At 42.3% G+C, this 24,671-nt stretch overlaps 1 protein-coding gene across 2 annotated transcripts in view; it reads right to left on the bottom strand.

Annotated features, from left to right (window-relative positions):
• The window catches only part of COL4A6 (collagen type IV alpha 6 chain), a 759,488-nt gene that overhangs the window by 311,063 nt on the left and 423,754 nt on the right, over nt 1-24,671 (bottom strand). For both annotated transcript variants that reach the window (XM_086918466.1, XM_086918467.1), the window contains exons 10-13: nt 23,818-23,880; nt 23,062-23,097; nt 13,253-13,294; nt 10,649-10,738 (exon numbers count right to left, since the gene is read on the bottom strand). In XM_086918466.1, the coding sequence (XP_086774592.1) occupies nt 10,649-10,738; nt 13,253-13,294; nt 23,062-23,097; nt 23,818-23,880 (231 nt within the window). The remainder of the gene's footprint in view (nt 1-10,648; nt 10,739-13,252; nt 13,295-23,061; nt 23,098-23,817; nt 23,881-24,671) is intronic.

The following is a 24,671-nucleotide window of genomic DNA, read 5'->3' as shown; positions in this document are numbered from 1 at the left end:
AAATGCATGGAAAGATTCCTGACCAGTCTATCTATAGAGCATTCCCTTGGGAACGGTGGTATCGGTACCTGGCTGCAAAGTTTTGGCGTCTTGTGTTTTCGGAGACTGCAGACAAGTCTAACTCTGGTGTACCCCATTTTTGAAAAATGAATTTCAATACTTGTTGTTTTACTTTCCATTCATGCATGATTGTTGTTTGTCTACAGTGTCTGTTTGCTGTTAGGGCTGGATGCCTCTGAATGGCCATTTTCCAAGAGCTTTGGGCTAGCTTTGACAGAACGTATGATTAGATTTGCAATTTCTTTCCTTTTATTTGTGCCTAGAAAGCACTTAGTGCCACAATAACTATCTTCAGAAACAACATTTACTTTCTGTACTGCTTTCCTTGTATTTTAGAGGCCCCTGATGCTCAAATTCCCCCTGTGTGCTCCCCATCCTGTGTGGGATGCATCTATAGTGATGGTCACTGACGGAGGTGGTTGTACAAAAGGCCTCCCTATTGTTATATTGTTCAGGTTCCACCATGCCATTTCTTTCTGTACCTTTAAAGTAACAACCACTAGATCCTCCCAACTCCTGCTAGCCTGTGACCACTGGTTTGGTATGCATTCTTGAATTGATCTTATATGAAGTTTGTGATGTGGAATTAATGCTATGCATGAGGCCAACATGGCCATTTGGTTCCTAACTGTCCTTACTGGCAGAAATTAGCTCCGTCTGGTAAAAGTGAGTTTTCTCTCTCAGTGTCATATTTCTCTTGGTTGTGGGGTAAGAAGGCATGATCCTAGAAAGGTCTTATTCTTCTTAAGTATTGGGAAGGGTGTTCCAACTTCATTGAGAACCCTAGTTTGTGCAGTGTATGTATGACTGCTTTGATATTCCTGTGGCATTGTGAGAATGAGCTCCCCCTTATTAGTCAGCAGTATAGGTAAACATTTTGAGAACGCTGTGGGTGCTGACTTTATACCAAAAGGAAGTAGTTTCAATTGAAAGTAGACCTGGTTCATGCTGAATTGAAAGAATCTTTTGTGCTCATTGTTTATTGGCACATGAAGATAAGCGTCCCTTAAGGTATATGGTTACATGGGATGTAAGGTAGAGGAGGACTGTCTTGAGTGGGCTGGAATATTACAAAAAAGATGGCTCCTGTCGCAGAGGAAGGGTTAGATACTGGCCTGATTACAAGCGCACAAGATCAGCAGGCCCGTTGACCATGGGTCCCTGAGTAATCTGCTGGGAACCCAATAGAGAGTAGGGGAAGGATTTGGCGGGGCATATGTTTGAGCAGGACTTGGTGAACGGTGCTGTACCGAATGTCATTCTGTCTGACGTTTTCTACTTGCTATTACTATTTTTGAAAATCTTGTACTAAACATTGGGGAAAAAAAACTTTTGTTTAACAATTAGAGATCCATAATCAGTCTCAGTGTATGGTCCGGTATTGGTAACAGGAACTATACCGAAAAGATTATCTTCCCTAGGTACTTTTTCGATCACTTGTTTTTGAAGGAGTTCCACCACCTCCTGTTGTAAGTGGCTTTGCTCTTTGTCGGCAAGAGTTTCTTTTGGCCTTACACTTGGTGTTTTTTTAAGAGTTCAATATAGTAACTGTGTTGGATAATGTTAAGTATCCAATTGTCGGAGGTGGTTGACCTCCATTCCTTGAGGAAACCTCTTATTCTGCCGCTCACTGCAGGGATGTGGCGGGGTGCTGGGCCGGCTTCTTCATCTGAACCTGCCTCAAAAGGTCTAACAAGGTGTTGAGGGGAACTGCCACTGTAGGGCTGCTGATTGTGATACATTGGTATGTTGGAATAATGTCTGTGGAGGAGTAGTGATTTGAAAACCTCCTCTTACTGACAGCCTTCTCACTGGAGTAGTCCCCCTTCTCCTGTTGCCATGTAACTGTAGGGCGCCCATGGCCTTTGGGGTATTATTATTATGTTGCCGGACCTTGTTCTAAAACCCTGAGACTTGTAACCAAATGTATCTCCTAAGGGTAGTGCAGGTACACAGAGCGTATATGCGAGCACAAACTCATTTCAAGGGGGGGCTTACTCAACTCCCCAGTTTCCTCCCACTGTTCATGGCCATATCAATTGAGGCGCGCATTGGAGCTACCTACTTTTCATTGTGTTGCAGCTGCTCTCTCTACCTTGTGTCCCACCATCCCCGCTATTTTGCTTTCTTTTTATGGTAGAGGGCCTATTGATGTTGAAAAATTGGCTTTTTTATGGCATTGGCCTCTATTATTGAGTCTTCCACTGCATTGCCTTTATGTATAAGGGGGCTTTTGAGAAGTGTTTGTATTTTTTCCATCCTTTCAGTTACAGCTTTACATGATGCTTGTTCCCTAAATGCCTCCCTACCTTGGTCTAGGACGCTCAGGAGCATAGGAAGGTATTGAAACTTTTTTTGCAATTGCAAGAGAGTTTCAGGAAGAAAACAAACTTATGACTGTTCTTCCTCTAGCTGCATCCAATTCTTGACTGCAGCTCGTTTTACCTAAGTGTTCTACATTACAATGTCATCAGGAGGTAAATGCCTCAAAGGGTAGGATTAAATGCTCTTCTCGGGTGAACCAGTGTCAAGGTTTTGCCATTTTTCATTGGTGGTCTCGGGGTCCTTGAAAAATCTGCTCATACATCTCCTCCTCAAAGAAGACTTTGTTCTTTTCCTCGACAGTGGTGATAGTTCAACTTGCTCCCCTTCGTGCCTCTTGTCCTTGATGGTTCTCCCAAGGGATTCAAAATCCTTTCACGTATTCGTCAAAATCCATCTTTTTCTGGCGTACCCCTGGTATTTTGGCCTTCAAGTTGTTTTTTTGTTCAACCTTGAGTGCTCTTTATTTGGCATTGAGGATGCATGTTGTCATTCTTCCCAGAGTTGGTGGGTCTTGTATCAACTACTTCTTCCTCTCATATTCTCGATCGCCTCTCGGCGTCAATCCTGTGTATGAAGGAAGTCCTCATATGGGATCCTTGTGTAGGGACCCATGGAGTTTTTTTTATTTTTGACCTCCTTTCGCTGGTTGAAGGTTTTGGCGCTGAGGGTAATTTTGATGCCCTCGAGTTCAAATCCTTTGGCTCAGGTGCACTATGCTTCAGAGGTGTTACCTACACACATCTCTTGTGGTCTCCCTCTATCAATGTCTTCTATGGCAACTCTTCTTTTTCTGGTTTAACTATTCCTTTCTCTACGTCGGACCCTTCTCCTTGAGATACTTTGGTTTCCTTAACATTTTCTTCCTCTTCATTGGACATGCTGAGGTCCCTGTTATTTTTGCTTTGTTTGTGTTGTGGAGTAATTCACTCACCTCTGTTTTTCCCTGGTCCTGAGTCTTTGAATGGAACTTTGCAAACGTCTGCCGATCTTCAACGGTGTGATCGCTCAGCAGACACAGGTTGCAAACCTTGTGAATGTCTTTCTGTGCAAACGTACAGTGGCATTTCGGGCAGAACTTAACACCTTGGCTGCTAGAGGTTTTCCCCCCCCGGTGCTGCCTTCCCAGATTTACCATTGTTCATGACGAGCTCAGCTCATCATCAGCACAGCTCAACCGTGCCTCATGACGAGCTGAGCTCGTCATGAGCATCGAAGGGGTTAAAGACAGTGCTCTTCATTTCCCTTGATAATTCCAGCATCCTAGATGCACATTCTTCTGCCTCACAGTTGCTTCACCGCATGACGCATCTATTTCTTTCAGTGATGCCAGATGGTTATCCATCATCCATCTATGGTTCTGTCCTTGTTCTAGTTTTTTCCAGCAGTTATTTTCCCTGATCTGTCGACAATTTCCTGAATCCTCCTTAATCTTTGAGCTCTAGATTTTGCTTCCAGACCCAATGGCAGGAAAAAGTATCAGTGCTGGCAACCCCGCACAGGGGTACAGAGCAAGAGGATCCCACATAAGACAATACCATGCAGGCAGCTGTAAGCCGTGGATGCCATGTCTGCTTTCACAGTATAGAATGCTTGGATATTGGATAGGCGCTGGCTGCCCCCTCTCCCACACAAACACACACTCAAAGCTACCGTGCCCCAAAAAATAATAATCATCAGGGAAGGCCTATAAAAGGGCATAGCTATAGCCCAGAAGTGCCAGAGCAATTTACTCAGTACAAAGGTTGCCCATAACTTCTCCTACCTTTCTGCTCTTAACCATTTATGTAACTAGCCTTTTACTTATTACAGTGTGTGCTTCATTCTCCTTTCAGTTAGGAGGGTGCCCTTGGTTCATATTTCTCCTCTCTCTGGTCCCATGCTACTTTAACCCATCCACTTCTGATCCAGTGAAACCATCCTTGGGGCATTCCCTCTGACAGAAGCAGCTATCCTGTATTTGTGTCATCTTCCTAATGTACTTGTGAGCTGTAGTCCCTTAAGAACAGACGGAGGAACCTCTTTGGATCCATTCCTGAGTGTACATCAGTTTTCACCCAAAATAACCAGGCACTCCTCTACCACTGGAGCCACAATTCTGGATGTCTCTTTATAGAGCCTTGAGGGCCCCTGGTCTGAGTCACAGGTAGAGCAATCCATTTCAGCACAGAACCCAGAAGGAGTAGAAGAAAGAGGATGCAAAAGTTCCACAACACTATTTACTTTCAGATCAAGACAGACTGTTTGAAGCACAGATTTGATCAAAGGTTTGCACAAGAAACTGACCTTATCCAATAATGGGCCTTACAAAAGTCTTTCAAAGTCCGTTCCTGGTGTGTTGGAGGAAGCTAAGAGAAATCTAGGAGGAATATCCGGTGCAAATCTAATGCGCTCACAGGATTTATAGTGGATTTCAAGATTCTCTGTAACTTGAACAATTGAGTTTGTGGGACCAGAATGATGAAACAATAGATGTCGAACAAATTGGTGTAGAAAACAGCATCCCTCTTCTAATGATGCAGCAGTGTTCTCTCTGCTAGCAAAAAGCCTTTGTCTGAAGCTGAGCTGCGCACAGTGTTTGCTCCTTTGCCTAAGGAGTTTATCCACCTTTGGTATTAATCTCCTGTTTAAATATGGAAGGAAAACCACTGTCAAAGATCCCATGAACAACTGCCCAATCAGCTCTACCATTCCATACAGACTCCAAGTCAGTAAATTAAGTAGGACTTCAATTAAACTTTTAGAAAGTGTGCCATAACATTCTATAAAGTGGTCCCAGCTTTGAAAGGAAATGCAAATACGTTCAAACTTTACATTTTGGGAGATTATGGCTTCAATGAAAAACATTTTTTTAATCATGGTGCAAGGCAGAGTAGCCATAAATTCTGTTTTTCACACCTGGGAAAAAATGGAAGGGACAGCAGACAATGTGACCTGTTAAAGTGCCCCAACCTGGACACTTGGAGCACAAGAAGGGACGTAATAAGCCAATTTTATATATATTTCTGAAGCTTCGTGGCTAAGTGTGATAATTTAAATACAATGCAACGTAAGGAATTATTTGACATCCTGGGTCCTAATTTAGGTGGTTCTTTTTTTCTGGCTTTTAAAACTGGATTAACTGAAAAACGTACATCAACCCGTGGTGTCATTAAATCACCTGTTATTGTATTGTCTTTCTTGATCAAGGCACTTGCTTGCAAGAAAGTAGGAGTTGCTTTCAGATTGAGATTCTTGTACAGTTTGAAACATATAGGAGACAAGTGGGCGGATGTATCAAGATTCCATTTTGCGAATCCTAAATAGCGATTTTTAAGGAATCGCTATTTAGAATTCGCAAAATGGAATGTATGAAAAAAAATCGCTATTTTTTTGTGATTCCTTAATCTTCCTTATTTGCGAATTCGCATTTTGCGAATTCGCAAATAAGGAATAATTTCCCATTCATTCCTATGCACAATGGCGGCCACCAGCTGCGAGGCCAGATCGATCACCTGGAGTGGGAGAATGACTTGCCTTGCTCCATCGGCAGCGACTCATCCTCGCTAGTAATGCCGCTGAGAGGGTCTAGACCATCGCCTTTCGACTGCAGCTTTCGGAACCGGACTGTTTGCCGGTGAGATAATCGGACGTCGAGCCTGCCTCTCCCGACGACTGCGGGAGTCTCCCGAATGGTGTACGGGGGCTTCCTTTGTTAACGGCGAGGTACACCTGGGGGTGTCGGTGGTTCCGACTGCTGTACCCGACCTTACAGTCTCCTACGTGGCGCCATGCAATCTCCCTCTCCCTTGTTTGGAACCCGCTCCCGATCCTACACGGACCTGGGTGCAGACCGAGCCGCAGCTCTGGACAGCGATACCCTGCGTCAGGGAGATACGCTGGAATTGGGATGCATCGTGATGGGATGATGCTTGGTGATCTTGTTATGGCCCTTGGCGCCCTCCGCAGTGCCCTGGATTGTGACGCACGGGACCTAGGGGACAAGCTGGACGCCATTACTGCCACCCTCAGGAAGGAGTCGCCAGTCGGACCTTGGATGAATGGAACCCTGCCCGATCTCGCATCAGTGGGATGTGCTTCTGATACCCCGTCAACAAGCGAGGCTCTGAGGGACCCGACTGCTATAACTCCTGGCCGGCCAACGAAAGGTTCGCACGAAGCGGGAGACATTGGACTTGTACCGCCGGAGGAGCCGGCGGATCACGCAGCGCCCCTAAACGAGCTGGCACGGCTCCGACAGCGGAATGGGACAGTGATTCTTCCCCACTTGCTAAGGGCCCCATACTCAGTCCTATCGCGTTCCTTGGTGCACATATTGGGGTGGATTGATCCCCGCAGTGACTCTCTTTTAAATGGCCGACTGTTCTTGCCACTCGGAGTGCCTGAGCCCTCCGACACGATCTTCTTTGAGGCTGACTGGCTGCTGTGTGTGGGTGAGCTCGATAGGGTGGGCCAAGGTTAGGGATGGTGTCATTGTACCGGGACTGCTAACGGGCTGCTGGAGGAAGAGAGACTCGGAAACGTTCTGTGACTATGTAGCTTTGCGGGCGAACAAAGTATCTCATTCCCTTCTGTGAACTGGTTGTATTCGATTTCGCATTGTTTACTGTACTGAGGGTTTAGCGCGGGGCGGGGAAGGGCCGGGGGCTGGCCTGGAGGTCGTCCTCCGCTTTACTAGTATCTATTTCTTTTCATTTCTTATGGATTAGTTCTTTTAGTGGGTTTTTACAGGGCGACAGGCACACTGCTAGGGGGGGTAGGCCGTAGCCATCTACAGGAGTGCAGGGTGGGGGGTTGGGGGATGGGCTTTTTTAGTTTTGTCCTTCTATTGTTTCTATGGCCCTTTTTTCTCCTTCTTTTCTCCTTTTTTTCCGGGATCTGGGTAGGGTATTTCCATACTTCCTGTTAGCTTATTCAACTGGGGAGGGTGCTTCTACGATGTTCATAGGCATGCCGGAGGACAGTTTTAATGATGCTACGTGTATTGTTTCTTTTTGATTATCCTGTTTAATGTGCACCGGCGCCCAAAATTTCAACTATAAGTGATCCTATTTGTTAATATCCTGTAATATTGCGATTCCTTACTTTCTCACTGATTGATTATACTGAACCGGATCCTGTTTTCCCTTATATCTTTTAAAAGAAACCTTCCTTAATCCTGATACACATGTGTTATGCCTAGTGCTAATGTTACCTAGCTTTGACGCGGGGCCTGCGGGTGGCGGATTACTGTTCTTCACGAGATGCTTTATTGAGTTGACTTCACCGTACTAGCGGCCAGCCATGTGGGTTGTAGGCCCATACCTGTACCTGATTAATGCAACAATAAAGGTTTACCAAAAATTAAAAAAAAAAAAATGCTAAATTGTGCATTTTTCAAAGACTTCGCAAATTACCATCAACTACAACTTGGTGGGAATTTGCGAATTCTTAAACAAAAGTCGCAATTAAAAAATGCTACATACATGGCATTTAAGGATTCGCAAAACTGTGATTCCTTAAATGCTATGGCAAAATAAGGAATCGAAAAATTTTGCTATTTCTTATTTTGCGAATTTTTGATGCATGCCAAAACATGCAAAAAGACCTTTTGCGATTCGCAAAGGCAGAAATTCTGCGGATTTCGGCCTTTGCGAGTCGCAAAAGGCTTGATACATCTGCCCCATAATTGTATTAGCATTGACTTAGAATATACTTAGTGTAAGTAGCTAATTTTAGCAAGCCAGAAATCTAGGTCAAGCTTTAACCAACTGCAAAACGGCAGCTAAGACTTAGAGACACAATCAGCTTCCTCCTACAGAGGGAACAACCTGCACTAAAAAACACATCTCAGTACAACCGTCAGACCAGAACTAGGGCCAGATGTACGACGTATTTCTGCATGCGCAAAAAGGTATGCGACCCGTTTACACATGCAAAAATACCTAAGGGCCACGTACAAACCCTAATTAACAAGTCGCAATTTATTTGTGACACGCTATTAGGAAGGGACGTTTCAAGGACGTGCCTTCCTAATAGCGAGTCTGAGCCCTAAGAATGACTGTATTGCGCCCGCAATTGCGGTCGCAAAACAGTTATTTACCACCTTCTTGAAGTACGTGGAAAAGCATTCGCAAACGGGAAAATATTTTTTAAGGGCAGGCAGTGGTCCCAGTGACCACTGTCTGCTCTTAAAAAATGTAACAAAAAAGTTTCATTGTTTTTTGCGTTTTTTTTATGCATCCGTTTTCCTTTTCGGAAAATGGGCAGCATTTTTTTTTTTAAACTGATTTATTTAAGAGCAGTCCCAAACATGGTGGTCTGCTGAGCCCAGCAGGCCACCGTCCCTGGGAGGGCCAGCCATTCCCAATGGGGTCACGAATTGCGAGTGGCTCATTAATATTCATGAGGCTCGCATTTTGCGACCCCATTGGGAATCGCTAACAGTGTCTCTGACATTGTTTTACATTTACTTTTGTGACTCGCAATTTTTTGCAATTTGCAAGTAGCAAAAGCAAATGGTCGTACATCTGGCCCCTAAAGCCTTGCAGTAGCTCGAACTGTTGGCAAACAGAGGAGCCAACATGGTTTTTGCACATCCTTCACTGGCAAAACAACAAGAATCTGGTGTGTGGCGATGCAGTGTGAACAAAGTAAGTACATCCTTGCACAACTGTGCAGATCCCAAGTACTAAGTTTGAATGATCACTTTGTTTCGGTTTGGCATTAGCCAAGACCTATTGATCTTGCTAAAACTATATATATAATATACTTGCATACTGGGGCTTTTACCAGCCCTCTTCTTCCATTTGTCTGTTATTGTGTCAATCATATCTTTCTTCTGCAGAAATGCAGCATGTAGACTAGCGCAATAGTTCCGCCTACTTCAACTACAGGCTCACTTTACTGTGAATGATGGCATTCTTCCTTTTCACTAGGAGCACATCAACACACAAAGTAGTTCCCTTCCATGAATTAATTATTATGGCAATGTGTATTTTTGAGACCCAAAAAATATTTTCGTTTTTAGCCATTTTTTTTTTAGATTGATGAGAGCTCCACAGCTCCCCAAAAATAATGGTTTGCAAAAACATTGACAAAAATAAACAAGTACTGACAAAGTCAAAGGCTGGGAGTCAAATCAAGACCTATGCTTTGCCAATGTTTGTAAAAGGAGAGTGAGTGTCCGGAGTCCTGCATCTGCAGACACTGGATAACCAGAAACATAAATACACACTAGAGAGCAGACACAGGAACAAAAAGTATTGAGCAAACACGTACAGACAATTTGGAGCATGTGCAACAATGCATGCAAACAAACATTTCAAGAGAAGCGATACACAGTACGGAGAAAGTCAGCTTATGTGCTCACATAAAGGGCTGTACTTGGGCACTTGGCTTATCGCCCTTCTTCAAATTGGTGAGATTACCTGACAACAACACAGATTTTCCAATCACTCATCGCTGGCCCAGCGCACAAAGCCAAGTATTAAAAGACAGGCCCTTGGGCGAGCCAGTAGGTGTGCACAAGGAACAGACTAATAATACCTTAAAAACAAGTTAATCTTCACTTGTGTTTTATGCATCACAAAATTTAAAGAGCTAATTCAAAATCTGTGAAAATTATAAACTAGGAGCCAAAGCAAAGAAAAGCTATCCACGCCATCAAGCACATGCAGTATCATCCTACACTGGCATTTGAAAAGTTGAGTGTAAGAGGGCAGATACTGGTACTTAACAGAAAAACATATATTGTTATACATGTTGCTAATGTTTTGAATGTTGAAACTACCCTAGGGTATCTTTAATTTTACTCGCCTTGATTGCAGAGACTGTGGCAAAGACACCAAAAAATACACATCCCCAAAATATTCCAAGCCAGGCATTAGACTAGTAAATTACTATGTCCACAAACATTTGGACACACTTCTGCTACTTTCCTTCTCTTTTGAAAGAAGCTTGTAAATAGGCTAATTAAGGCTGGCAATGATATAAAGGGAAGCTTCAACATTTGGAAAACAAGCACGTGAATGTATTAGATATTTTCTGTATTGTTATTATTTTATCAAGTATTGCCAATTTAGATTCCGTATAAAAGAAAGATCCATCCAATTGTAATGTTATTTGCAAGGAAGCATTCTAATAGATATCAATTTCACAGGACACGTGACTTTTGAGAAGTGCGAAGACAAGCACGCATCTTTAGGTGACCCTCTGCTTGTCTAACATAACACCATTTAAAACATGGCTGTCAAACAACCTGTATGGTACCAGGAAGACAACTAACCTGCTCGCCTCTGTGTCCTTTTGGAAATCCTTCAAACTCCAATGGTCCAGGAGATTCTGCACCTCTCTCACCTGGAAATCCAACATCTCCCTGTGTGGAACCAAAGCAAGAACATGCATGAATCTACAGTTCAGATTGAACATTAATGTCAGGCCTGATCGTGCCAAGGGTGCCTAGTAGAAAACATATTCCATAATTGATTTGTCAAGGACCTGATTTGCACTCTGAAGAACAGTTCCGTCTACATTCACATACCCAGAGGGAAGACCTGCCTGCTCCCCACACAGACAATGTTTTAGCAGTAAAGGTAAGGAAGAGAGGAGCCCCCTTAATATTATAAAAGTAGGATTTTGATCAGTTTGTGAGCACACAAGTCAACTAACATATATGATGCATTTACACAACACTCACTCAATATTGTAGAGCCACCCACACTCGAGATCAGGATGCAGTTAACCATCAACTTTTAAATACACAAAAGGAGCAGATTACAACTAAAGCAGGACCACCACATCAGTAACACTGCACCTCGAATTACCAGTACAGTCTTTTCAAGCTGCAATATTGCCTTATTACAATCCTTTCCATGAGAAATGGGGAATATTTGTGGTACTCAGTGTTCAGCATCAATTCCTGCAGGTTTTTCATACACACCAGACACTTTTCACCAATGTTGAATAAGAAAATGTATACTGAATTAGATTTAGAAAATGAATTTGAGTATTATTAGGCAGTAAACCATAACTCAAAACTTGGCCATCGGGTAGACATGGGTCTTCTTTGTGTCCGCACAAAGGGGTCGATTATGATTGTGGTGAATCCGCATCCTCCGGGCCGGTGGAAGCCACAGCCGTCCCCGAGGATGCGGATTCACCGCCGCGGACCCTGAAAACACCCCCGCCAGATAATGATGGCGGTGGGATCAGCGGCGGACGGCAGGTCCGTCCGCCGAAGATCCGCAGGATGTTGACCGCAATTCCAGCCAAATTACGATCTGTGTGCAAACATGCTTTTCCGCGGCGGATTTTCCGCCGTGGAAAAGCATGTTGAGATTTGCTTCTGGGGGGCCCTTGCGGGCACCCAGGGTGTCGGGGTTGGGGGGTGCACATGGGGGGTACCTATGGTACCCCCCTTCATTTTCATGCACAAAGCGGCAGGCACCGCGCAGTGCCTGCCGCTTTGTGCATGTAAATGCAAAGCATGCATTTTTAACCTTGCGGCGGGTGCTGCTTCAAGCAGCACCCGCCGCAAGGTTAAAGATACGGGATGTGACCGCCAGGGTGGCGGTCACATCCTAATTGCTATGGAGGGACCGCCGCTACCCCTGCAGATGGTCCCTCCACCTCGGGGTGGCCTCAAAGTCTTCCTCAGGATTCATGAATCTGTGACCAAAACATAAGTGGAACCATAGCCATGAAATTACATTTACACCCAATCATCTTGCTATCTTCAGCCTTGTTTACTATCTCTTTACCTTGATTAAATCTCCTTTTGGCATTATTTTCTATCCTTTCTGTCATGTGACCATGGTTTGCCCTCTTTAATACACTTATAGCCTTTTAGAGGGGTCTCTCATTTCCTATTCCTCTTTTAACTTCTGAGGTAATCTCAGGAATCTTCTATTGTTCCTTCTTCTCACTTGTACACTTTCCCTTGAGTGATGCCTTCCAGTTGATATCTCTAAATATCATTTTGCACCTGCATTCTTCTTATTTTTATATGTATAATTTCTCATTTCCTTATTCTAGTAACTCCGTCCCACACTTCTAAACAGCCATATTTAGGCATGTTTACACTTCATTACACTGCACAGTAAATAAGTCTATTTTGCGATTATTAATAATACAAAAGGAAAAACACAGTAATACCACATCTGACACCTTCAATAATGTGGGGTGATCCTAGGTTGCAGTAATACCAACCAGTTGTATGTTTTGACACATGAAAATGGGAAATAACCGTTGTATTGGGACTTTGGCCTCTGATCTCACAATTTGCCCTAATTCTGGGACCTTTTCCTACTCCTATCTCACCAGGTTTTCCCCTGAAAGATGCAAACTGTTGAATTAGGATTTCAGCTTTCCTATATCACCCGTAATCCTGATTCAGATGGTAACTCTTGACATCATCTGAGCAGGGATTTACAAGGGATTTGTAGTAAGGGTCTCAATTTCTGCTCATAAGTGCTAAAATGATTATGTGGAAAATGTGGCCGGATCTTAAACGTATTCCCAGCGACAGCAGGCTCTGAAATATAGCACTCTGCAAGGTTCAACCGATCTGATCACAAACCAAGGTATTTACAAAGTAGGTCTATATAGAGCAGATAACATAAGACCTTACTTGTTAAATATCAACATTGGTTTCAACTGTTAATTTGAAAACAATAGTTTCATGTTTTAGAGACCATCAATGAAAGGCATTTAATAACTCACTACTGTATAGAGATAATTTAGGTACAATCAGAAAACGTTGTTCAATTGAAGGCTGTGCGGTGTGTGACTTGTTAGATCCTGCAGTTCACCAACATTATATTATGCAAGTACCTTTTCACCAAAGAAATATTCATTCATTCGACGCTAGCATTTGTTTCACAAATCTTACCTTTTCTCCTTTCTGTCCTTGATAGCCAATCCCCATATTTCCCTGAAAAAATAGGAACAAAGAACAGGAATTACTTGACACATAGCATAACTACAACCTTATTTATTAACTTCTTTTTGAGGCGAAGGATAAAGAAAAAAGATTGATACATGATTTTTCAGAAATTTAGGGACGAAAATAAATGCTCTCACTATGCAAAGCCTTAGAATTCGGATAGGGCCATAAAGTTATGGCCCCATCAGAATTTCAGATTTTGCAGGAATATGTATGGGGTATTTCACCCGAAAGAAATGTGGGAAAGACCGATTCCCATATGTTCATCCCTGGGGATATCACGGCGCTAAGGATTACAGTGATGGGTAGGGTCCGCGAGATTGGTGGATCAGATATCAGTCTTTGGGAAATAGGTATGTTTTGAGTTTTCTCCTAAAAATGTTGTAATCTTTGGTCAGCCTGAGTTCAACTGGAAGCTCGTTCCAGTGGCGTACTGCGAGATGCGAGAAGGTGCGGTCTCCCATTCTGGACTTATTTATCCTTTCGTTTCGGCAAGTGAGAGGTGTTGCGATCTTAGCGATCTGGTACGAGTGTAGAAAAATAATTTGTTCTGGAGGATCACGGGGCCTGTGTCATGGAGTGTCATGTGGTGTATTTGTCTTTGTTGCACACTAGTTCGGCTGCAGCATTCTGCACCACCAGTAGTCGTTTGAAGAGGTTGTCCGGCATGCAAACGAAAAGTGCATTGTCATAGTCCAGTCTGCTGACCAGCATGGCCTGTGTGACTGTCATCCTGCTTTCCAGGGGAATTCATGGGAATAGTCTTTTTAAAAATTTCAGGGTGGCGAAGCTTTTTCCACATAGAGTTCGTCTATGGGCCTGCAAGGATAGTTTATTATCGATTGTTACACCCAGGTTTTTGGCACAGTGCTTGGGTACTGGGGCGTCTCCCAGAGCGGAGGGCCACCAGGATGTGTCCCAAATATGTTTGGCTTCCCCAAGGAGCAGGATCTCGGATTTGTCTGCGTTTAGTTTTAGGCAGTAGACTGCCATCAAGTTAGCCATTTGGGTGAGGCAGCTGTTAAGTTTCATTTTGGTGTCATCATGCCCCTCCCCAATGGTGATGGTTCGTTGGGTGTCATCCGCGTAGGAGCACACACCAAAACCCCATTCTGTCCCAATTTGTGCTAGGGGTGGGACATAGGCTTTGAACAGCATAGGGCTGAGGGAGGCCCCCTGCGGGACACCGCATTTCAGTTTTTTTGGTTTGGATGAGAAAGCACCTAGCTGTACAGTTTGAGTTCTGCTGCTCAGGAAAGAGCTGAGCCATTGAAGGGCCTTTCCATGTATTCCTTTCTCATGTAGATTCTCAAGTAGGAGGTGGTGGAAGACTGTGTCGAACGCTGCCGACACGTCTATCAGGATCAGGGCCACAGCCTTGTCCTGGTCCAGTGATGTTCTAATATTGTCCGTGATGGCCAGCAAGGTAGCCTCTGTGCTGTTGGTGGCCGTGAATCTCATTTGATAAATAAGTTGTTGTCTTCCAGGTAGTTGGACAGCTGCCTATTGATCAACTTCACCAACACTTGAGAGGTAGGGAAGTTGGGAGATAGGTCTGTACTTGACCGGGTTTATCGCACCTGCTTTTTTTAGTAGTGGAGTTACTAGTAGTTTTAGTTTTAGTAGTGGAGTGGAGTTACTATGGCTTACTAGGATGCTGTTTCTAGGGATTTGTTGAAAAGCTGTGCGATAGCTGGGGTGAAGGAGGGTATGATCTGCCTGAAGACGAAGTGTGGGCAGGGGTCAAGGTGAGATCCTGATTTGATTTCATTCATGGTTCTGGCAACCTCTGCTTCAGTAATCGGGGCAAAGCTATTCAGTTTAGCGTGATTATTGGAGGAACGGTCTGTTTCTCCCCTGTTAGTGGGGACCACTGGGGTATTTAGGTTAAATGTTGAATAGATTTTCTCTATTTTGTCTGTGAAAAAGTTGCTAATCATTTCACAGTTCTCTGCTGAAGGGTACTGCATTTGTGACATGCAGGTAGGTTTGCATAGTTCTTTTATGATTTTGTATAGCTCTTTAGTTGAGTTGCCATTTTTGTTTATTCTTTGTGCAAAGTGTGTCTTTTTTGCTTTTTTTTATGGCGTGATTGTAAATTTTGAGATCGGTTTTGTAGGATAGTTTATCGGCATTCAGTCTGGACATTCTGGAATTATGTTCCCTAGTTTTGCACTTTTTTTAGAGCTTTGATTTCTGGTGTATACCATTTTGCAGAGGTGGTTCTTTTTATGGATTTAGATTTGATTTTTGGGGGCACATAGATTCAGAGTGTGGGTAATCTCTGTTTCGAGGTTCAATGTGCCTTTATTAGTTCCTTGTTATTCCAGTCATTGCAATTAGCAGCAACCCAGGCTTGCATAATTCCATGGAGGCTAACTAGTTGATTTGTGGGCCTCTAGTGCTGAGCACCTAAGTATCCTGGAACAAGGCTGCAAGATTGTTCAAAAATATGATTAAGAAAGCCCATCTCTGTGGCTGTGGAAAAATCACTGGAAGCGTTCCATGACCATATCAATTGTTGTTTTTTACCTCCAGTTTTCTCTTACCAAATGTCTGGGTTGGTCCTCTTGCCAATGCTCTGCCCATGTGAAAACACTTTCTCAACATTTCTTGTCAACTTTGCTGGAATATTTTTACTCAGTGAAAGACTATGTCCATAGAGGAAGAATTAGTTATATATCAAAATTTGATTTAATGTAATTTACCTTACGGCCTCAATGCACAGCATCACCCAAGATACCTGTCTACGTCTTTTATTTTGGGGAACCAACATCTTTCTAGGGAGGTTATCTATCACTCTTATGTCCACAAATTTTGGGTTAAAGCAGTGAGGCAATATCATACAATTACTACCAGCACCCATGCCTCTTTTAAAATAACACAATAAGGCAAGAACGTGAATCCCAAATGACAGGAGCTAGCAATTTGCCTGGTTCTCACACTCAAGGAGGTAGGTTCGTTCTCTTCTAAAGCTCTTATAGCATTGGTACAGCTACAGAGCTGGTGAAAAACTTTACTGATCAGGATGGGAAGAATATTCTTAGGATCTATCTTACAACCCATCACAGGAGCTTCCAGATGTGCAGTTGCTCAAGATGATCTGTGTCATCAATACCCTATAGCATTCAATATTTTCACTACACAAGTTTCAAAGAAGGGATGTTGCAGAGGTTATGGATTCAGATGTAAGAAGTTGAAAAGTGAAGTTAAAAAGTGAATCAGTTAACCCAGTCATAAATATGTAGGTATTCTTCATATAGTGTTAGAAACTTTATGGTTGGTGTGACTGCAGCTCTGTACACAGATGCAGGCACTGTCAGGAGATATCCAATGTCAACTTTAAACAGTAAGCTCAGAAACATTTACTGGAGTATAGTACCGTGAAATTCATAAATCTCTTGTACCTTTCTCCCCAAAACATTTAAAAAGCTAATCTTCTCTTTTGTGCTTAGAAGAGGGACTAAGAGTCGCTCCAGGGTTTACTGTCCTGTGGTGAAATCTCACTTTGGCATAGCTGTAGGAAGGTACATCCTGACTATGGTTGCCCCCAACTTTTTGCCCTGTGTTTTAGCTGGTTTTGGACATAGTCGACCTGGGACCCTGCCAATCAGGACCCCAGGCCTACTGCTCTCTCTTTAAAATGGATTCCATGTACCCTAGGTACATTTCCAATTGGTACTGGGCCACCTTATCAGACCCTGTAACTCAGGGCATAGGTGTACCCAGGGCTGCCAGGGGCTGCAGCATGTATTATGCCACCCCTGGCTGGCCTCCTAAATTTGACACAACTGGCTGCATGACAGCTGGGGCAAAGTCGTGTAATCACCCTTTGCTGTAGGTGTAGTATACCTATACCTAACCCTAAAATGGACACACAGATTCCTATCAGTCACTCCTATGGCAGGCCTTGACAATCCTGAAGGCAGAGTGCTTGGAATCGTGTGAGATGGTGCTCTGGCATGAGCTGAGCCTGTCTGCAGCTTGCGGAATCAAGTCCTAATAGCTGTTCCATGATATCGCATACCATATACTCTTAAGTGCATTATAATCCTCGCGGTTAAATGCTATCTTTGGTATTGCTTTATCAAAACATGTCGAGTAAGGTGTCATACGAATTGGAATACTAACCCCTCGCCAATTCTGGCGACGGGGTTAGCATTCCACCCTTCTAGAGGGACACGACATGTATGTAACTGTGAACCCCGGTTAAAGTTAACTGAAGCCTCAGCTCCACAAAATGGATGCTGCCACCACAGACACGAGTCTGACCCCCTGCAGCTGGGAGTCCTTCCAGCGAGGGGAGCCTGGACAAAGGGTTTCCTGTCAGGGGCGGTGCTAGCACCGTCCCAGACATGGTTTTGTGTATCCTGGGTAGGCAGGGCTTTTCAGGAAGGTGACTGCTGAGTGGCACCCCGGTGCTCACTACGCATAGGCCAGTCAGGGGCACACCAGCCCCTGGCCTGGGGAAGTCCGGCAGGGGAGAGGGGTGTAACCACCCCCCTCCTGGTCCCACCCATAGGCAGGACCTAGTCACCGGGTCAGCCCCCTTTTTCAGTATAAAGATAGGAGCTGGCCCCCTGTTCAAATTAGATCATCTTTGGAATCAAGATACCACTTTCTTCGAAAGGACTTCACGATTTCTTCTTCAAGATTCTCCCTTGTGGCTAAGGAGTAGTCACCCTGCATCAAGCGGGCACCATCCTAAAGAACACTGCGGTCTGCTGCAAGTCCTTCATCACGAATCCGACGACCCAGCTCGACGAGACCCGGCTTCCCTGGCACCTCTGACCTCTACTCACCTCTACAGCCAAGCTGAGAACCGTGAGTGCGACGAGACCTCGAGGGACCGACGATCGCCAAGACTGCACGACATCTTTACTGCAAGCCCACCGTGTCCTCCACTGGTGAGTGCTTTGGGGTCCGAGAAGCCCCGACCCTGCGCAGCTCCAGCACCCAAGGTCAGCCTCCCTGCATCTCCACGATCTGCGTGGGGCCCTTCTGCTGTTTGCTGTGCACCGCGTTGTTTGGCTACTAGCCGGCTGGCTTGTGGCCTTCTGAACGACGCCCAACGACTTCACGACTGCTGGTCTGGTTGCTCCAGGCTGGCCCTTGCTTCCTTCTTCAAGAGAGGCACCCCGGACCCTCCTGGTCCACTCCAGACGCCATTTTAGGTCCACCGCGTGGGCTTGAATTTGCCAAGGCTTTGTTGCCCAATCCTGGGTCCAGCGACGCCGACAGCTTCTATCTTCGTGGGACAGCTCGATCCTCCATCCTGGTCGCCGACAACGCCTCCTGGTCCGTGAGATCTTCGAGCTCAAGCGTCACCCACTCTCCTAGTCGAGGTGGCTACCATCCGGTGCCCTCCTGGTGCCCACTGACTACTGGCTAGTAGTCTCGAACTTGGTCCCCTCTGCTTTCAGGTGTCATCTATCTTCGAGATCCAGGCTTGGATCCACCTGAACTTTCTTCACTGGTCACCGGCCAGCATCTTTTCTTCCGGCTCCTGGTCCGTCTACGAGGATTCCCGACGTCTTTTCAGACCTATGCAGCTGCAGCCCCTGGGCTAGGTAACTTCGGCATTTCGGTGCCCCAGCATAGCCTCACTATCCGAGGGTCAGAATCTACTTTCGTCTTTTTCCCTACCAGGTCGGGTTCGCCCGAGAACACTAACTTTCTAATTCCTAGCTACCATAGACTTTTGTCCGCATCTCGCGTGAGAGTGCACACACTGCACCCGAGTCCCCTAGGCCTCCTAGAAGTAATCTAACGATTCCCTAGTCAAGTCCTAGCGATTCCAAAAGCTATTAGTACTGTACTTACCTGCTAGGAATTTCACATTCCACTTTCAGAGTATATGGTTTTCCGTGCCCCTCGGGCATTTGTATATACTGTGCTAACTTAAGTATTTTTGTAAGAGTTTTGGTTTGTGCTTAGTACCCTGTCCTCATAAAGAGTACAGGGCTGTTGTGATCTTTAATAAATAACTGTTTATTTTCATAACACTTGTGTGGTGTCCTTTCACTTGGTGTTCAAGGGGTATATGTGTGGTAAACAGCTGGCTTAACACGCCCTCTCGAGTCTTTAGCCTTAGACTGCTCGTATCCATGCTACTAGGATATCTGGTCTATAAGGTTGACTTACAACCAATCATCAATAAGGGTTGCTGGACTGATATATAGTGTTCACTAGAATAGTGAGCACTGCATATCAGGCCACCTTCTCACAATAGCTAAAATGAGTTTAGAGTGACACCACCTATTTGTGGGGACCATGTTATAACAAAGAATGACGCCCCAGAAATAGATGGTGTGTCAGGAGGTTAGGGTGACTGATGCTATGCCCAGTATGCCAGCTTTCTCTGGACAGCCAACCAAGTCTCTTTTCTAACAATGATTGAAAAACACTATGTACTGGGTTGCTACCTAGAGCCACCAACAGTGGTTAAGAAGTGGCAGCAAGGCTTTTCATTCATCGCTTTGTTTTTGTCTTAGTCCCCCTGAGCTATAGAGTATGTCTAGGCGAGGGCCTGAGCACTCTGTGTTGAGGCATCCCAAGCTGAACCTATCCATCGAAGCACAGCAAAGCTAAATCACATCTAGGTATGCTTGTGTCATAAGCGGATGTGATCTGGCCACGCCGTTAGGTTTGGACTGCACCTTCCGGGGCAAAGTTGAGAGTGACCCCTTATGCAATTGCAAAGATGAGGTAAAACAATGTGATGAACTATGGCAAAAAGCCTCAAATGTGTTAAGAAAAAGAATATGTGGAATACATAGGCAAAAATATCTCCACTGCATAAAAGGGGTTTGGGCTCAGATGTTAGGAATGACTATTTGGAAGAGGAACAGGAGAAGACATACTTTAGATTCCCTTGGTTAAACCATAATCATTATCTGTTTAGCAGTCTACAGAATCAACCAATTATTGGGATAGGATAAAAGGAAATGACATATTGTCAAACGGTTCCATGTTTAAATATCGATGTAAAAAATATAGTTTACAAAAATATCGATGTAATAATATTGAATACAAAAATATCGACTCCCTATACTTAAACAGGTAAGTACAATAATATTGAATCAAAAATATCAAAGTAAAAATATAGGTGTAAAAAACATCAACTTAAAATTATATATAACTTAAACAAAATATATTAAATAATATTAACATTTTAATAAAATAAATTACATCTAATATATATTTTAACTAAATATAACAAATAAACGTAATTTAAAAAAAGATACACACAAAAATGTGTACATATACATATATTTACTTAATTAAATACATGTTATTAACTATTATCTTTATTTAATTTATAAACTTCTTAAATTATATAGAAATAAAATAAATACATGTATCGATAATTTAAAATAAAATAAAACATCCTATATTTAACACATTAAACGATTATAAAAAAAATAAAAAATACATTTCACAACACAATAATTTCAATAGCAGAGAAAATACTGGATAGCGGAGGGGTAAAAAAATTACTATTCCCGCTCCAGTAAGTGCAACCGTAGGTAAAGTGCTGGATAGTGGAGGGGTAAAAATTACTAATCCCACTCCATTGAGTGCAAATCAGGGAAAGTGTTGGATAGCAGAGGGGTAAAAATTACTATTCCCTCGCCAGTGAGTGCAACAGTAGGGAAAGTGTTGGATAGCGGAGGGGTAATAATTACTATTCCCACTCCAGTGAGTGCAAATCAGGGAAAGTGTTCGATTGCGGAGGGGTAAAAATGACTATTTCCACTCCAGTGAGTGCAACAGTAGGGAAAGTGTTGGATAGCGGAGGTCTAAAAATGACTATTCCCACTCTAGTGAGTGCAACAGTAGGGAAAGTGCTGGATACCACACCAATAAAAAAAAATCAACATTTTAAATAAATTAAATTTCAATTATTAACATAAGTAATATTGAAATTTAAATATATTATTATTAAAAAAGATAATAAACATTCATTAATTACACATTATTTAGCACTATAACATCCACAACACACCTAAAATTAATTACACAATTACAATTAATAATTAATAATTAATGAATACAAATTTATCAACAAATAATGAATGCATTAATAAAAAAATATTACTTCTCACCATTTACACCTATAAACACCACAAAACACACCTAAAATGAATTAAACAATTACCATAATAATGAATAATTAATTTAAATTAATTAACTAATTAGCATACAATTATTAATTAATTAATGCACACACGTAACTCAATAACATTACAATTATGAATAAATATAAATTATTCAATAAATTACATATAATTAAATTACTTCCCACCCTATTCCCCTATAAACCCACAGCCGCTACGGAACTAAAAACGCAAAATTCATTATAAAAAAATGCATTAACTACTAGAAATAATAAATAAAATCTATATAATTAAATCACTTCCAACCCTATTACCCTATAAACCCACAACCAGCTACGGGACTAAAAATGCAAAATTGTATTTAAAAAAAATATATATTAACTATCAACATTTTAACACATATATAAAAATACAAACATTTCTCATACAAAATACTAAAATACATAAAAATAATAAATCAATATTTTTAACTATATTTTTGTACACGATATTACTTACCTGACAATCGATATTCTTGTCCACGATATTTATGTATACCAATATTTATACATCGATATTCTAGCTCTGTACCTGTCAAACATGTATATTCTGCTGGGGTGATGCTGGCAAACAGTTAAGAAATATATTATTCTACGTCTAACTGACCTGTATCCGATACCTTCTTTATATCACACACTGTGTAATCTATTATTGTATATAAATGTGTGATTATTTATAGGTCCATTATATCACTGCTTTCAATATAATGCAATTGAAAAAAAATGAGAGGACCTGGGGAATTACTAGCATTTAAGAAATGATGGCTCCAGCATTTTTTAGCCATTACTTTTTGTAATACATATCTGTTGCCTTTCATTTAAAGCAAACATAACAGAAAAATAATGTTCTAATATTCCCAATAAATCTATAAAACAATCAGGTTAATGAACCCTTGACATTTCAGCATTAAGGTAGCAGGACAGCTCCAGGAGAGCCAAATGAGAGCAAAGTAAAACAAATATTCTTTGATTCGGATTAAAATATTACATCTTCTGAAATTTAGATTTCTAGAGATTTTACCTGTACCCCCAGTGGTTGATCAGCTTTTCCGATTTCGATATTGTTTCCAGTATCTCCCTCCACAATCCCAAGTATATCTACCAAGATGAGACTTATTACCCACAGCGCAATTCACTAGGAAAATGAATGTTAACTGCATACTTCCTATTCAGTATTTGGTGTCTCACTGATAATTAAGCTTCGTGTGATGAATTGTCTGACTAGCTGCTCTCCTCCAGAAGTTGATACTGGACCATTTATATACAAAATAAAATCAGAGCAGAAATGGGAGGCCATCATTTCTACACCAGACAGGAAAAGAAGTCCTGGTTTTAATCCGAAAAACATAAGCAATATGGAATGTTTAAAAGGTCCTCCAAAGAGATGAGTCCTGGAGATAGAAGCTGAATATTTGGAATGGGGACCTTCTCAATATTTAAGGTATTTCAAGGGTCATGATTCAAGAACAACATGGAATTTCAAACGTTAAGAAACACATAGCTATAAAGTCGTGTATGTGCTTATGTAAAACTTGCCTGAAACAACAAACACATGCATCAAGAAACAAAGACAAAAATCTACACCAATGATACTTACTTTTAGTCCTGGAGATCCAGGCAAGCCCAGTGGACCCTGCAAGGGAATTCAAAAAGAGTCTCAATATGAATTTTAACAATTCATGAATACTGGTCAATCATTGTAAATCGGCCCTGAAAGGTCCCTGACTGATTTTGATGAACCCTTGACTAGTTCCCACATTTGAAGGTAAAATAAAACTCTTGCCCATGGATAGGTCAATCTCTAAAAACATGTCATGCACTGATCTGTTGTGGGAATTACACAAGCATGTATTTATTTACTCAAAAAACTACTAGTCCTACCAAGTGGTAATACCAATAATTAGCACCATCTATTATCTAGAAAATTGAGGCTCGTTCAGCCAGTCATAAGGCTTACAATGCAGACGTTGTTTGCCTGTATTCTAAGAACTCTCAAAGTAAGCAGCAGTGAGTAGAAACAGATATAGCTAGTGGGGAAGTGTTTATATATACAGAGGTTGAGACAGTTGCACTGGTGCTAGTGGTATGATTACTCATGCTGATCACCTACAGATCTCAGTTGGTTTTTACACTTCTTGTACAGCCAATGTTTTAGTTCAGACCCATACATTTTGGGAGGGCAATTAGACTGTTAATGCCCTTAGGAGAGGGTAGTGACTTCTAATTGTTCAACCACTAGTCTAACATATGCCACTAACTGGGTAGATAAACCAAGGCTATACTTTTTCCTTACCTTAAAGAAGACTTGAAAAAGGCTGAGAATTTAGAAGAAGAAAAAGGAAAATAAACCCACCTGTAACCCTGGTAGTCCAATAGGTCCAACAAAACCCTGGGGACCCGGTGAACCTTGAGGCCCCTGCATGAAAGAGACATCAACAATTCATCATAAAAGAACAATTCTTAAGTAATGAAAGAAAACCAGAAATGTAAGGCAGATCAACAAGTACTATCAAAATGATATTTGTCCGTAGAACTACACCAGGAACTGACACTTTTTTAGTACAGCGGAAACAAGAGAAAAATCTGAAAGCGAGAGTGTGAAAACTGCCCAAAGTTCTGGTCTACTATTGATTTTCTTATCTTAAGTAAACTTAGTAGAATGCATGGGGAATACACGTAACCTATTCGAAAATAGATTTCTTATTGTCATATTTTGTATCATGGATGGCATTGAGCTTCCCTTATGATTCCCAAATCAACATAAAGAGACCTGTTTACCTGTTCAAGGGGATTAACAAAGCACATTTCAAACATAATCATACTATGTCATTAACTGATAGATATTTACTTGTATTGTGTGATTCAATGTAAACCAATCAAGTTTCTCTTTTAATAAGGGTAAATGAGGTTTGCAACCCACAAGGAGGACTGAAGAGGTTTGTGGTGTAGAAACCATTTTTTATGTTACCTGCTCACAGCGAAAGGTGCATAATGCAGTGGAATACATGTCTATTTCTAGATTTATTAAGCATTATTATCTACTCCTGCTGGAATAACAGGAGTTAATTATCCTCCCTCTACTTCTGAGTGCGAGCCAAATTTGAGGTTGTATAACAAATTAATAGCCGCTATTGATATGCTGGTAAAGGCAATAATGATATTTTCAAAAACTCCCCCTCAAAAAAATTGGGAGTGCTGCGGAGGCAT

The sequence above is a fragment of the Lissotriton vulgaris genome, chromosome 4_1 (genome assembly GCF_964263255.1).
Source record: "Lissotriton vulgaris chromosome 4_1, aLisVul1.2, whole genome shotgun sequence".
Lineage (NCBI taxonomy): Eukaryota > Metazoa > Chordata > Amphibia > Caudata > Salamandridae > Lissotriton > Lissotriton vulgaris.
The sequence above is the reverse complement of the archived record's forward strand: the minus strand, read 5'-3'. Positions and strand labels throughout refer to the sequence as shown.